Source organism: Ursus maritimus, unplaced genomic scaffold (genome assembly GCF_017311325.1).
Source record: "Ursus maritimus isolate PB19 unplaced genomic scaffold, ASM1731132v1 scaffold_33, whole genome shotgun sequence".
Lineage (NCBI taxonomy): Eukaryota > Metazoa > Chordata > Mammalia > Carnivora > Ursidae > Ursus > Ursus maritimus.
Window position 1 is genome coordinate 29,789,082 of NW_024425897.1, and position 13,711 is coordinate 29,802,792.

The window sequence follows — 13,711 nt, forward strand, 5'->3', positions numbered from 1 at the left end:
GGGGGCCCATCCCAGGCCCCTGGGATCAGCCCTGAGCCGAAGGCAGACCCTCAACGACTGAGCCACCCAGGCGGCCCTCTAGATCTGCATTTCTATCCTTAGGCCAGTGAGAATGGAATTGCTGGGTCCTACAGTCGCTTGTCTGGATTACTCTCGCTTTGTAGTAAGGGTTGAACTTGGAAAGCAGGAGTCCTCCAACTTGCTCTTCTTTATCAAGGTTATTTTGACAACTCTGGGTCCCTTGTGTTTCCATATGAATTTTAGGATCAGCTTATCCATTTCTGCACCTGGGACTTTGGTAGGGATTGTGCTGAAGCTGTAGATAAATTTGGATTTAGTGATAGATGGTAGAGTCTTAGAAATGACAGCGGAGGAACAAGCAACAAAAGAGAAAAAATAGACAAACTGATTTCACTGAAATTAAAGACTTTTGTGCCTCAAAGGGCATTACCAAGACAGAGAAAATATAACCTGCAATGGGAGAAAAACTTGCAAATCTGACAAGGGCTTAGTAGTCAGAATATATAGAGAATTGTTCCAAACCAACAACAGAAAGGCAAACCTAATTTTAAAACCAGCAGCAGATTAAATAGACATTTATCCACACGAGTTACACCATTTCCACCACTAGAATGGCAATGACTAAACGAGCTGAAACTAGCAAGTGTAGACGAGGACGTGCAGAGACTGGAACCGCACACTGCTGATCGGAGCTTAAGTGGCTCAGCTGCAGATCAGCAAAGGGGCTGTTGGGGCAAAGAAAGGCCCCCAGGGCCGAGTGAACCGGCCGGGAGCGTGCCCTTGCTGAGCAGCGACGGCGGCCCGGAGCCAAGGACCGCCCTTCGGAAGTCACCTCCTCGTGCACCTTACCCTCGCACCGTGTGGCAAGTCAACGGTTCCCCATAAGGCTGGGAAAGCTGCGTATCCAACAGGCCGGCCCTCCCGCCGGGGCGCGCGCCGCCGTCAGACGCCGCTGGGGCCGCGGGCCGCGTCCTCCTCCCGCGTCTCAGCCAAGCCCCCGGCGGCTCTGGGTCCTCCCCGGGGACGTGCGCCCGGTGCGTCCTCGGGCCCTCCGCGAGCGCGCTGGGGCGCAGGCTGCCGAACTCACCTCTGCGCGCTGCGGGCCCACCTGGCGACACCTGCCGACACCTGCCAGGTGCGCCCCGCGGCTCCGGGCCCCCGCGCGGGCGGGGCGGGGCGGGGCGGGGCGGGGGCGGAGCGGCCGCGCCAGGCCACGCCCCGGGGCGGTGCCGCGGGGTTCCCCTGCCCGCGCCCCTGGCCCGCAGGGTGCGCGCCGCGTCGCGGCCCTGGCGGAGCTCCGGGCCATGGCGGCCGCCGAGCCCAAGCCCCCCGCGGGGGCGCACGCGGCCAGGGGACTGGCCCAGGGCTGCTGGTCGGCGTTCTGGGACTACGAGACGCCCAAGGTGATCGTGGTGAAGAACCGGCGCCTGGGCGTCGTGTACCGCGCGGTGCAGCTGCTCATCTTGCTGTACTTCGTGTGGTGGGTGCGGCCGGGCCGGGGCGCGGGGCCGGGGCGCGGGGCGGGGGAGGGTCCCGGTCGCCTCCAGAGCGGCCTGCCCGCCCCGCAGGTACGTGTTTATCGTGCAGAAGAGCTACCAGGACAGCGAGACGGGCCCCGAGAGCTCCGTCATCACCAAGGTCAAGGGCATCACCTCCTCCGAGCACAAAGTGTGGGACGTGGAGGAGTACGTCAAGCCCCCCGAGGTGCGCTACCCACCCCGCGCGCCCCGGGAAGGAGCGAGGGGTGCCTGCGCTGCCCGCCCCGGCCGACCGTCCCCTCTTTCTGAGCCCAGGGAGGCAGCGTGTTCAGCATCATTACCAGGATTGAGGTCACACCCTCCCAGACCCTCGGAACCTGCCCCGAGGTGAGGCCGGGCGGAGGGCAGAGCTGGGGCGGAGGGAGGGGCGCCAGCCGTGCCGCCCCAGGAGGTGTGGGGCCCTGACCGAGCCGGCTCCTCCCTAGAGCATGAGAGTCCGCGACGCCACCTGCGGCTCGGACGAGGACTGCGTGGCTGGGCAGCTGGACATGCTGGGAAACGGTCAGTGCGCGCCAGCGGGGGTGGGACGGGCCGCGCCCTCGCCCCTTGAGCGCACTTCTGCCCGCAGGCCTGCGGACCGGACGCTGCGTACCCTACTATCAAGGCTCGGCCAAGACCTGCGAGGTGTCCGGCTGGTGCCCTGTGGAAGACGGGGCCTCTGTCAGGTGTGCACACCCGGTGACCCCACCTAGCTGGGCCCGGCTGACACCCCAGCCCGACTCTGGTTCGCTCCTTTCTCTCCTCAGGGAGCGGAGCTGGGCTATGCCGGGGAGGGGGACTGGGGCGGGAAGACTAAATGCATCCAGTCTGCCTCCTCAGCCAATTTCTCGGCAAGATGGCCCCAAATTTCACCATCCTCATCAAGAACAGCATCCACTACCCTAAATTCCAGTTCTCCAAGTAAGAGCCACTAGGGTATGGCGACCAGGGGCTAGGGATGGGCACTCCCTCTGGGGAGCGTGGTGTTTGTGGGTTCAGAGCCCCCCGACATGGCCGGGCCCTGTCCACAGGGGCAACATAGAGCACGGGAAGGATGGCTACCTGAAACACTGCACATTCGATGAGGTCTCTGATCTCTACTGTCCCATTTTCAAGCTGGGCTTCATTGTGGAACAGGCGGGGGAGAACTTCACGGAGCTGGCACATACGGTGAGGGGCAGCCGAGGGACAGTGGGGGAGTCAGCTCTCCTTTCAGGTGCTGGCTCCTACCTGTGGACAAAAGGTCTGCCAACCCCCTTTGCAGTCTTGGCCAACCCTGGCCCTGTTCAGGCAGAGGGAGGAGAAACACGATCGGCCAACCCATCTGGGCATGTACGGCTCCTGCTAAATTATTGACTCCTGGTCACAGAGCTGGCCACCAGTGTCCCCTCATGCTTCAGAATCGGGGTGCTCCCCAAGCACCCCGGCTCTCAACCCTGAGCTGCCCCCGGTGCCCTGAGATGAGCACCCCATATGCAGTCTCAGGGCAGGACCCCACAGCCCTCAAGGGTCCTCTGTGTGCCCTCCCTGACACCCACCTCTGTGCCCACTTCTGGGCAGGGTGGCGTCATTGGGGTCATCATCAACTGGGACTGTGACCTGGACCTGTCAGCATCGAAGTGCAACCCCAAGTACTCCTTCCGGAGGCTTGACCCCAAGCACGTCCCAGCTTCATCTGGCTACAACTTCAGGTACCTTGGCCTTGGGATGCCTGGGTCCTCGTCCGCCCTGGCGGTGGTGGCTCCAAGATGACAGGGCAGGCGCTCAGAGTTCAGGGGTCCGGGGGGGGTGGAGTCTTGGGGCGTCCCATCTTGGGTGATGGGCGGGCACCCACCACCATGCTCCTTGGGCTCATTCTTTCCCAGGTTTGCCAAATACTACAAGACAAACGGCAGCACCACACGCACGCTTATCAAGGCCTATGGGATCCGCATTGATGTCATCGTGCACGGACAGGTAAACCAGCCTGCTCTACCCACCCGGGATTCAGGCAGGCCCAGGACTGAGCTGGCACAGCCCCTTGTCCCCCACCCTCCCTGAGCTCCCCTTGCCGCAGACCCACAACCATCTAAGGCAGCCTCCCCTCCCAAGGCAGGGAAGTTCAGCCTGATTCCCACCATCATTAACCTGGCCACAGCACTGACCTCCATCGGGGTGGTAAGGAAGTGCATGCTGGGCATGGGGGGGGGGCTTGGGGGCGGGGACGGGAGGGGGTGTCTCCTGGGCCCTCACATGTGGGTCTCGCTGGCCCAGGGCTCCTTCCTGTGTGACTGGATCTTGCTGACGTTTATGAACAAAAACAAGGTGTACAGCCATAAGAAATTCGACAAGGTGTGCACGCCGAGACGCTCCCCTGGTAGCTGGCCTGTGACTCTGGCTCTTGTGTTGGGCCAGGCCCCTCCCCCGCCCGGTCCCCGCTCTGCAGACCCAGGCCAGGCGGGCCAAGCTCTGGCTGCCCCGCCCCCATGGCTTTGCCCCGCCTCTGCCCCGCCCGAGCAGATGGTGGACCCTCCTGAACAGACCGCAGGACCGGAGCCGTGCGCCCCCGAGCCTTCCCCGCAGGACTCCACACTCGCAGACCCCCGAGGTTTGGCCCGGCTCTGAGCCCATCACACACCTTCCCTCATGCTGTGTCGAAGGCTCTGCCTGGTAGGGCCCTGAAGTCTGGGGTCCCAAGAGACCGAGCCCCAGCTCCCCCAGCAGCCCACGGGGACCTGGGGCCCTGCCCTCGCACCTCAACCGTGAGAAACTGGGAACTACAAGACCTCCGTGCAGCCGGGCTGTGGGCCGACACCAAGTGGATGGCACCTTGACCCCAGCTGGCCCCCCAACTTCCCCCAGGGCCTGGGGGGGGGCAAACTCCTGCCTTCTCCTCCCCAGCTGCCCCCCCCCCAGCTTCTCACCCCTCTGCGCCCAGACCCTTTGCTTGCTTCATAGCCAAGAAACCACACATCCGGAATCCAATAAACCTGTAACCAGAACCTCTGGCCTCATTTTTGAGGAAGAGCATCCTGAGCCCTGAAGACAAACATGTAGGAGAGGGTCCTTGCGTGTGGCAGCTGTGGGCGCCCTCGGTCCTGTCTCCCCTCTAACCAGCCTGGGTGCAGAGTGCACGGGCACGTCTACTCCCACGTCCAGCCAGGTCATGATGATGTCCGACCAGGTGGGTGGTGGGGGTGAGCACAGAGACGGACGGTGCATGAGCTCAACTCATCCCAGCACCTGCCCTGCAGTGAGCCTGCTTACTAGCTTCCTGGGGGTGGGGGTGTCACCCCAGACCCAAACCTCAAAATATGGGACAGGATGGGGGACTCTGGAGGACGAGGGGAGCCAGGGAGTAGGTGACGAGAGTCATACTAAGGAAAACCTGGCTCTTGTTCCCGGTACCTGTGCAAGCATCCCGGGTCCCACGCACAACAGCGCCCGGGCAAGGCAGGCATTTGGTGCTGGGGAGGGGATGGACAAGGCAGGGCCAGGTTGAGAAGGAGCACAGGCCAGCAACAGCGGGTCAGGCCTGCAGATAATTGGCCAGCACACTCGCGGATGCCACAGTGGTCATTACATTCAGAGACTCTGCCTGGTGCCTGCCTGGCCAGGCCCCCCCTTGAGGGGCTGCCAGAACTGGGCTGGATGGCCATTTCCCTAGCAACGGGCATGGCAAGCACGCACGGCATGCTTTGCACAGATCACCTCAGCTGGGATCCCACCACTTCCAAGGTCCCATGAAGGCTCAGACCCTGCCCAGCCGGAGTCCCCAAGTCCCAAGTGACACTGGCAGGTGGCCAGAGCCAGTCCACCTGCCCACACCCACCCGGGCCAGCTGTGACACACACCTGGGAAGCCCCCACCAGACCCTCCCATCCTCAGGGTGAGGATTCCACGGTCACCCAAATGCCTATAACATCCTAGCTGTCTGGCTCACCGACATCCAGCTCTAGTTTTGGAGAAACTGGCTTTTCCAGTTGGGGCTGGACAGCAGCTCAAGGACCATAGCCAGGGGTTCAGGTTTCCCATTCCCAAGCAGGAGTGACCCTGGGGCCCTCAGACACCCCAAATGCCCCAGACCCTAAGCTGGCCTCTGCGGGAGCCACCCTGCTGCAGGGATGGGGGTAGGAGGGTGTTGCAGCGTCGAGTGAGGTGTGCGGGCCCTCAGTCCCACCCCACCCCCCTCTGGGACTTCTCCAGCTCCACTTCCAGGAAGCCTAGTTAGCCCCCCCGCCCCCACCCAGCCCTAATTTGATTTGATCTCCATCTGGGGGCTGATGCAGGCTCTGTCCATCTTCCAGCCAGTGTCAGGTTTCTCGTGGCCACGGGGCCTAGACACACCCAAAGCACAGTACCCAGGGGCCAACGCACCCAGCTGGACCGATGTTAGCTACTCCTTCCATCCATGTAGAGACAGACGCCTTGCACATACGCATGTAAACATTTTAAGAAACGTGAAATTCAAATAAAATGTTACGTTCACAGTGTAATACTGAGAAGTTAGGCAACACAGATGAGCTTAAGCCGGGCTCCAGAGCCGACACTGGCCCAGGGCCACGCTTCTGGAGGCTGCCCATTTGGGGTCTATGTGTAGGATTCAGTGAGCCTGCCTGTCGCCTTGCCAATCGGGCTGTTCCTTTTCTGCTTCCAGTCTCATTTAGTTAGAAACCAATTCTGGAGTCGGTCTTCCGGGGCCGCTGACCGAACCGCGGAAGCAGCTGCTCAGCAGTCTTCCTGAGGTCACTGAGAGGCAGGTCCCCCGCGGCCTGGGCATCTCCCCTCGCCCAGCCCCACCCGCAGGGAGAGCCAAGCGTCAGGTCCCATGTCTCTGGCCTCACCCAGCTCCGAATACACTGGTGGCAAGCGTCCAGCGTGAAGGAGGCCACAGCCCTGACTGACCCGCTCTGCAGTGGGCAGGTGAGGGCTTGCATGCCCCATGTGGCCCTTGGAGGTTGGGCAGGCCCCGCCAGGGTCAGAGGGCTTGACCAATCCCTGACGCTGAGCAGCCAGAACAGACCCGCGCGACCCCAACAGAGCTGCTGCTGCTGTTTTCCTCCGTCTCCCCGAGACGCAGGCCCTCAGAGCTGAAGGGAAAAACCTAAAATCCTGCCCTTGCACACGAAGAAATGTTTCCTCAAATCCAGGCACTAAGACACGATGTGAAAGTCTGACCGACGGGATGGTGTGCACCGTGCCTCCCCTGGGCCCTCAGGCTCCCCACCGCTGTCTGAGACCAGCACGTGTACCTGGTGGGGGGCCCTCCTCAGAGCACAGGCAGGTCAGAGGGCAAGGGCGCCACACCCCGCATCCCAGTCTCGCTGCTGCAGACAAGGGGACTGTTGTGCCCCTACTGCAGACCCTACCCTGACCGGGAAGTCTCCAGACAAGAAGCCCAAGTCCCAGGAACTCATCGTGTGGAAGACGACCAGGTCCCCAGGGGGGTTCGGCTCCGGATTCCCTGGAAATGGCCCAAATCCTGCTGGCGTCAAGCTATCGGACGGGTCCTCTGTGGTAACAAGTGATCAAACACGGGTGCCGCAGACTCTCACGGGCCACCCTCAGGGACTCTGCCTCGAAAGAAGACGCCCCTGAGCAGCAGAGGAAGGACAGGGCAGCCGGGAGGGCTGTTTAATTAGCAAGACACAGTCTGGGCGCACTGCTCAGGCCCAGAGTGGGCTGCCCTGACCCCAGCTGGGGCCCCGGGAACCCAGAGTGGGCTGCTTCCTGCCCTGGCTGGTTCAGGCCTCTCCTGGGCCCGTGACCTGCTCCCCGAAGCCCCCCGAGACCGGTGCTCCCTGGTGCTCGGCCCTGGACATGGTCACAAGCTGGGGAAGTCAGGCGGAGAACCAGGATGCTGCCCCCGCTGCTAACGGCCCAGCTGAGGGCCCTTCTGCAGCAGCCACTCCAGGGTCTCCATGAGGTAGGACATGCCGTAGTGCTGGGCGATGTTCTGGAAGATTCCAATCTGCTCCATGAAGACCTGCAGAAATGAGCAGTCAGTGAGACCCGGGTCCAGAGGAGGCGCCGGCGTGCAGGCAGAGCAGATGAGGGCAGGGCGCAAAGGGCAGCAGGGTCGCCTGGCTGGGGAGCCCCACCTTGGTGTGGATGGTGAGGGCGAAGCCCCCCGCACAGCTGCAGTACACAGGCATGTTGGCCTCCTTCACACCCCGGCACTTCAGGCAGACCTGCAATGAGGAGCAGCCCGGTCAGGAGTGCCCCCGCCCATGCCAGTCGTGGCCGGCGGTGGTCGGCCGCTCAGCCTTCCACCACCATGGCCTTCGGCTCAACTATGAGTAAGATGGGACTTCGCAGCAGGATTTACCCAAACGTGCCAGCTGCTTCCTCACACCCTCGTGTGGGCTCTGCACCCCTGACCCTGAGCCCAGGGGGCTCCCTCACCCCTCTTTCCACGGGTCTCCCCATTCCATCACACGTCCCCTCTCAGGGGGAATATCCCTCCATCCAACGATGAAAACTTCCCTGCTTCTCTCTCTCGTCCCCGTCCATTCTCTTTACACTTCCCATGACTTACACGCTCTACTTTGCTGTCTGTCCCCTCTCACTACAACGGAGGTCCATGAAGCCAGCACCTGGCCTCTGTAGGGACCCCAGAGACGCTGTAAGAATGAGTCAGGGGACCAGGTCGTGACTCGAGAAGCGTGCACACCCGTAGCTTCGCCTGGGTGCAAATCGCTTATCCAGAAGGCTTCTGCCCAGTGGAAGGCAGTCCCCAGTGCCAGGCCCACTGCTCACCAGGTCCTGCAGAGTGAAGGCCATCAGCTTCTTCTGCAGGGCTTCCACCAGAGCCATCTCGATGACTGAGGTGTCATAGGCAACCTGACAGTTGGAGCAGAGCCACTGAGGCAGCACAGACCCGTCCTAGGCAGAGGAGGAGACGACAGCTCAGTTCTCTACTCGGCCTTCTGCTCAGTCTTCCCCAGCAGCCGGGGCTTCCCCAGGGCTGGGGAGGGACGGTGCGGCGTGAGCTGGGGGGCTGCTGGCCCCCCAGCACCACCGTCAGGCGTGTTTACGAGGACACTGTTCTGGTACGTGGCAGCGAGTGCGTTTGACATCGGAACTCGCAGGGGAGCTTGAGGGTGGGCACTGTAGCACCCCCGTCCTGACTCCACCGCGAGGACCCGGCGGCTGCCCACCTGAGAGAAGGAGGACTCTTTGCACAGGTCCAGGTCCCGGCAGAAGTTACAGCTGCGGCAGATGACCTCAGGGAGCACGTAGGAACGGCAGGGGTCTCGGAACTGGGCCTCCTCCGAGAACTCGCCCACGTCCACCAGGCGAAGCAGGTCCCGGTTCAACTTGTTCACCTGGTTTGTGATGTTCGTGTCCAGAGACAGAACCTTCGGAGAACGGAGCCTATGTCAGGGATGGCCCCCTGGGCCGCCTGCTCTGTCAGCACTGGAAAAGCCCGTGCTGGGCTCTTGAAGCTGCAGTCCCTCAGCATCACCTCACCCCTCCCTTTTCCTGCTGGAGGGTGGGGGAAGGGGGAGCGGCCGTATCCACACCAGTGGTCTCTCAGTGCAGGGCCCCATGCGCAGAGGCCCTGCCCCGGTCCCAAGTCTCGCGGTCTCTGTCTGCTCCAGGGGACTCTGCGGCAGACCGACATGCTCTATCCGTCGTCCTTACGGACTCCTTCCTCCTCACTGACGGCAGTCCTAAATCGACGGGACTTCACAATCACATCTGCAGAGTGGGTGATTTCAACTCCCGGTGGTGGGGGGATTCCCACGCCAACCCAGAGAAGCCTGTCCAGCCTCACGCTAGAGCCTGTGCGGCTGGTGCTGGGAAGCCTGGCTCTCTGGCGCCCGCAGAGCCACAGACGAAGCATCTAACCCATGTCCCTAAAGGAGACGAAAGGACAGGACAGACATCTTCGAAGACCTCTCCCACACCCAGCTCGGTGCCAAAAGCACCACAAAACCAAACACCACTTAGAAGACACTAAGATGTTAATTCTCCCTAAAATAATCTATAGATGAAAAGGACTCCAATCAACATTCTAAAAGGATTTTTTTTCTGGGTAGAAATGGATACGCTGATTCAAAGAATTTGTACAGAAAGCGAAGGAACTACACAGCAAAGCCGGAGCAGTTCTGAAAACAAATGCAGTGGAGGCAGTCCCACCACCGTTTCAAGACTTCGTGATAAAGGTACAGACACCAAGACAACGTGGTCCCAGAAAACAGACAGTGGGACCAATGCGGGTCCAGAAAAAGACCCCCACACACATACGGCCAGTCAAGTTTTGAAAAAGATACAAAGACCACTCAATGGAGAAAGGACCATCTTTTCAAATAAATAATACTGAGATAATCACACTTATGCAGAAATATCAACCTCAGTCTACAACTCAAGGGCACCTGGGCAGCTCAGTCAGTTAAGTCTCTGACTGTTGATTTCGGTTCAGGTCACGACCTCAGGGCTGTGAGACCCAGCCCCAAGTCAGACTCCACGCCCTCTTAAGATTCTCTCTCCCCCTTCCTCTGCCCCTCCCCTCTAAGAAAAAAAAATTGATAAATCAAAGTTAAAATCCACTCACCAAAAAACACTGTTAAGAGGATTTTGAAAAGGCAGGCCAAGGTTTGGAAGAAAATATTTAGAAATCACATATTTGATAAAGAACTTGTATCCAGAATATATAAAAAACTCCTTAAACTGAGAAATATGGGGCACCTGGGTGGCTCGGGCGGTGAAGCGTCTGCCTTCAGCTCACATCACGATCGGGGTCCTGGGATCGAGCCCCGTGTCAGTCTCCCTGCTCAGCGGGGAGTCTGCTTCTCCTTCTCCCTCTGCCCCTTCCCTCTGCTCATATCCACCCCTCTCTCTCGCTCTCAAATAATCTTTAAAAAACCCTCAAAAATAAAAAACATAACTTCATTTTTAATAATGGGCAAAAAATGTGGACATTTCACGGAAGACGTATGGACAGAAACCACCATGTGACAAAATACTCAGCATCATTAGTACTGGGGGAAATACAAATTAAAAACACAATGAGATACCACCGCACGCCTATCTGAACAGCTAAAATTTTGAAGATGACCAAGGTCTGGGAGGTACGTGGAGCAGCTGGGCTCTCGTCATACACCACCAGTGGGAACGCAAACCACAGCAGCCGCTTCAGAAGCACAAACTTAGGGTACAACCCAGCAAGCCCCCTCTTCCATCTTTACCCAATAAAACGAAAGTTGCGTGCACACAAAAACCTACATAGGAATGTTTATAGCGGGGGCGCCTGGGTGGCTCAGTGGGTGAAGCGTCTGCCTTCGGCTCAGGTCGTGGTCCTGGAATTGAGCCCCATGCTGGGCTCCCGGCTCCCAGGGAGATTGCTTCTCCCTCTCCTCCCCGCTCATGCTCTCTCTAGCTCTCTCTAATAAATGAAATCTTTTTTACAAAAAGTTTATAGCAAGCTTGTTATTAAAAATCCAGAACTAAAAGCCCAGATGTGCGTCAACCAGTGCACGGCCAACGGCGGCTCTTTGGGCACCACTCAGCGGTACACAGGACAAAGCACTGAAACGCGCATCGCCAGCCCCGTCCTGCTGAGTGCAAGCAGCCGGATCTAAAGGGGAGGTGACCGTGCAGGGGCAGAGCGGCGCGGGGGCAGCTGACCCGGGGGTGCCTGTTTGAACCCCGCTGTCCGCACTGTGCGCTTGCTCCAAGCACTGCCCCCCCAGTGATCTGTGTGTGCATTTCAGGAGGGACAAGGAACAGACGGGACACACCAGGGTCTGCGCACTGTTGGCGGGATAATAAAGTGCATCCTGACCGTGCCGGAGACATGTGACTGTGCCTTTCCCAAACTCCCAAGAACAATGGTGAGACGTCACCGCAGGTTCAAGCGGACGCTGAGAACTGTGACGTCTACTACGGTAGTCAGACGGCATCGGAACTACGCCCGCGGTGGCAGCAGCGGCCACGTGAGCCTGGGGCACCTGTACATGGGGAGGTAACCCGACGCGCGGCACAGCACTCTCCCTGGAAGACGTGACGCCTGCGCGGGGCCATCCCTAATACTATCGCATCGCTGGCTCGGCCCGCCCTTCCCCGAGAGACGTTCGGCAACCCCGCAAGCTCTCCCCTGCGGCTGCACTGCAGCCTGCTCCTGGGGAGCACAGCCCGGGGCCCACCAGCCACGAGACCGCGAGCGCCCGCCGGTTCACCGCTCCGCACGTGCCTCTCGCCGGCACCCCCAGACCCTCCTACCCCGGGGCTCTGCATCCAGACCTTCTCCCTGGGGTGCACCTGGCCAGGCCCAGCGGGTCACCGCGGTCTCACCAGGCCGCCCTGCCCCTCCGAGCCCACCTGGCCCTCACTGACTTGTCCTCCCCTCACTGGAGCGCAAGCTCCACGAGAACAGGTGTCTCTCCTGTCTCATCCCCTTCTCACACCAAACGCCTCCCACAGCGGCTGCGCCGAAGGGGCAGGGAGTGATGCTGGCGTCAACGAGAATGTCCTCCGGGCTCCTGTGCCTCCCAGGCAGACGAGCTGAGTGCACCTGCCCCCCTGCACGTGGACCCCCCGCCCCGCAGACACCCTCCAGTCCTGCCCGCGCGCACCCCAGTGGGAGCACGTCCATCCCCGCGTCCGCGGACCCCTCGACCCCGCTCGTGGGTCGCAGCCTCACCTTGCACACGTACTTGACGAACTCCAGCGCAGGGTTGTTGAGCGTCAGGTGGGAACCGGGGAGCAGCGGAAACATGCCGGACAGCTCGGCGGAGTTCCGCGAGCCCGTGACCTTCTTCTGAATCTTCTGAGTGATGGTGAAGAAGGTCTGTGTGAGCTCGTTGGCCACGTAGTCTTGTGAGAAGGTGATCATTCCTGGGAGGACGGGGACACGGCCGTGTTCCTCCCTGGGCCACAGCGGGGCACGGAGGGCAGGCCCGGGGGAGCGCAGGGACCCCAGGCCGCTGCGAGGGCGTGCTCACCGGGAAGGGCGCCGGCCGCCGGGGCGTCCTGGGACAGCTGGCTGGGCCCCCGGCGTCTCAGGGGCGTGCCCCCTGGGGCGCTGCGCCGCAGCTCCTCCTTCATGCTGTGGTACACGGCCACCACGTAGGCTGCGGCGACAGGGCGGCGGTGAGGGTGCGCCCGCCGCGCGGCTGGGGAGACCGGCCGGGGAGACCAGGCAGGGACACAGCCAGAGTCCCCGCGTGCACACCCTGTGCGGACCGTCCCAGAGGGGAAGGGAAGAACCTGGAGCGCACAGAGAGAGCGCACACAGCGGGCAGGCCAAGGCCCCCCCATGCAGGGCGCTGTGCAAGCAGGCCTCTCTGTGGAGCGAGCGTGGCCACGCAGCAGGTCACCCTGCGCAGCTCCGTGGGCCAGCGGGGCGGCTCACCTGACACGATCATGAGGAAGTAGCTCTGGCACGAGGCCGCCTGTGGCAGGAATTGCACGATGTTCCAGCTGTTCTCCAGCTTGTCCTCCACATCGGGCTCCTGTGCGCCTTCCTCCTCCTCCTCCTCCTCCTCCTCCTCCTCCTCCTCCTCTTCCTCCTCTCCACCCCCTTTTGGGGAGTCTTGCTGTAACACAGACACAACCCCCGCTGTGTCTTTGAGCAGCGCGCACAGCAGGAAGCGCGCGAGTCATTCCACACCTGGCTCTCCTGACCCCTTCTGCCCCGCGTGACGGCCATCGAGTCACTCCCCGTCCCTGGGCCTGAGTGAGGTTCCCGCAAGCTGGCTCTGAGGATGAGGTCAAGCTCTCCACACACGGGGACGGGGATTCTCATTTTGTTCTTCCAGAGAATTCACTTTATTATTATTATTATTTTAAGATTTTATTGATTTGACAGAGAGAGAGAGCACAAGCAGGGGGAGCTGCAGGCAGAGGGAGAAGCGGGCTCCTCACGGAGCAGGGAGCCCAACATGGGGCTCGATCCCAGGACCCCAAGATCATGCCCCAAGCCAAAAGTACTGGCTTAACCATCTGAGCCACCCAGGCGCCCCAAGAACTCACTTTAAAATTCTTCAACTCCCTCCTCCCAAGGAGGGAAGACTCACAAGCAGGTGACCTCAGCTGACTAGCTGTCTGAATCCCAAATCTCCTGAGATGGTGATGGTTCTCTCCATACGGCCCTATCGCACATACCGCCTGCGACCAGATTCCCCTCTCAAGAGGGCCTTTCACCTCAACGCGTCCACTCTGGCACCCCCATATCCTTAGAGCGGCAA

At 60.8% G+C, this 13,711-nt stretch overlaps 2 protein-coding genes across 3 annotated transcripts in view; one reads left to right on the forward strand and one right to left on the reverse strand.

The window, feature by feature from the left end:
- The first annotated feature begins 1,325 nt into the window (after nucleotides 1–1,325).
- Nucleotides 1,326–4,488, forward strand: P2RX2 (purinergic receptor P2X 2). 2 transcript variants are annotated; one of them, XM_040620119.1, is made up of 11 exons: nucleotides 1,326–1,501; nucleotides 1,590–1,725; nucleotides 1,815–1,886; nucleotides 1,985–2,060; nucleotides 2,128–2,224; nucleotides 2,379–2,459; nucleotides 2,570–2,708; nucleotides 3,099–3,229; nucleotides 3,404–3,494; nucleotides 3,630–3,695; nucleotides 3,792–4,488. In XM_040620119.1, the coding sequence occupies exons 1-11, from the start codon at nucleotides 1,326–1,328 to the stop codon at nucleotides 4,140–4,142; spliced, it is 1,416 nt and encodes a 471-aa protein (XP_040476053.1). In that variant the 3' UTR covers nucleotides 4,143–4,488. The 2 variants fall into 2 exon arrangements, with proteins under 2 accessions (XP_040476053.1, XP_040476054.1); XM_040620120.1 differs by lacking the exons at nucleotides 1,815–1,886; nucleotides 1,985–2,060 and having other exon boundaries at nucleotides 1,326–1,433.
- A 1,467-nt stretch (nucleotides 4,489–5,955) lies between these two features.
- The window catches only part of POLE (DNA polymerase epsilon, catalytic subunit), a 45,084-nt gene continuing 37,328 nt past the window's right edge, over nucleotides 5,956–13,711 (reverse strand). Inside the window, exons 42-48 of the mRNA XM_040620096.1 lie at nucleotides 12,877–13,060; nucleotides 12,467–12,595; nucleotides 12,166–12,359; nucleotides 8,678–8,878; nucleotides 8,277–8,402; nucleotides 7,619–7,708; nucleotides 5,956–7,503 (exon numbers count right to left, since the gene is read on the reverse strand). Of these exons, the coding sequence (XP_040476030.1) occupies nucleotides 7,390–7,503; nucleotides 7,619–7,708; nucleotides 8,277–8,402; nucleotides 8,678–8,878; nucleotides 12,166–12,359; nucleotides 12,467–12,595; nucleotides 12,877–13,060 (1,038 nt within the window). The 3' untranslated portion in view covers nucleotides 5,956–7,389. The remainder of the gene's footprint in view (nucleotides 7,504–7,618; nucleotides 7,709–8,276; nucleotides 8,403–8,677; nucleotides 8,879–12,165; nucleotides 12,360–12,466; nucleotides 12,596–12,876; nucleotides 13,061–13,711) is intronic.

What these genes read in the sequence shown, in the direction of transcription:
- P2RX2 (XM_040620119.1), top strand. Translation starts at nt 1,326, where the DNA reads ATGGCGGCCGCCGAGCCCAAGCCCCCCGCGGGGGCGCACGCGGCCAGG. An exon ending in CCCTCGGAACCTGCCCCGAG is followed by an intron (nt 1,887 to 1,984) that starts GTGAGGCCGGGC and finishes GCTCCTCCCTAG; the next exon opens with AGCATGAGAGTCCGCGACGC. An exon ending in TCATCTGGCTACAACTTCAG is followed by an intron (nt 3,230 to 3,403) that starts GTACCTTGGCCT and finishes ATTCTTTCCCAG; the next exon opens with GTTTGCCAAATACTACAAGA.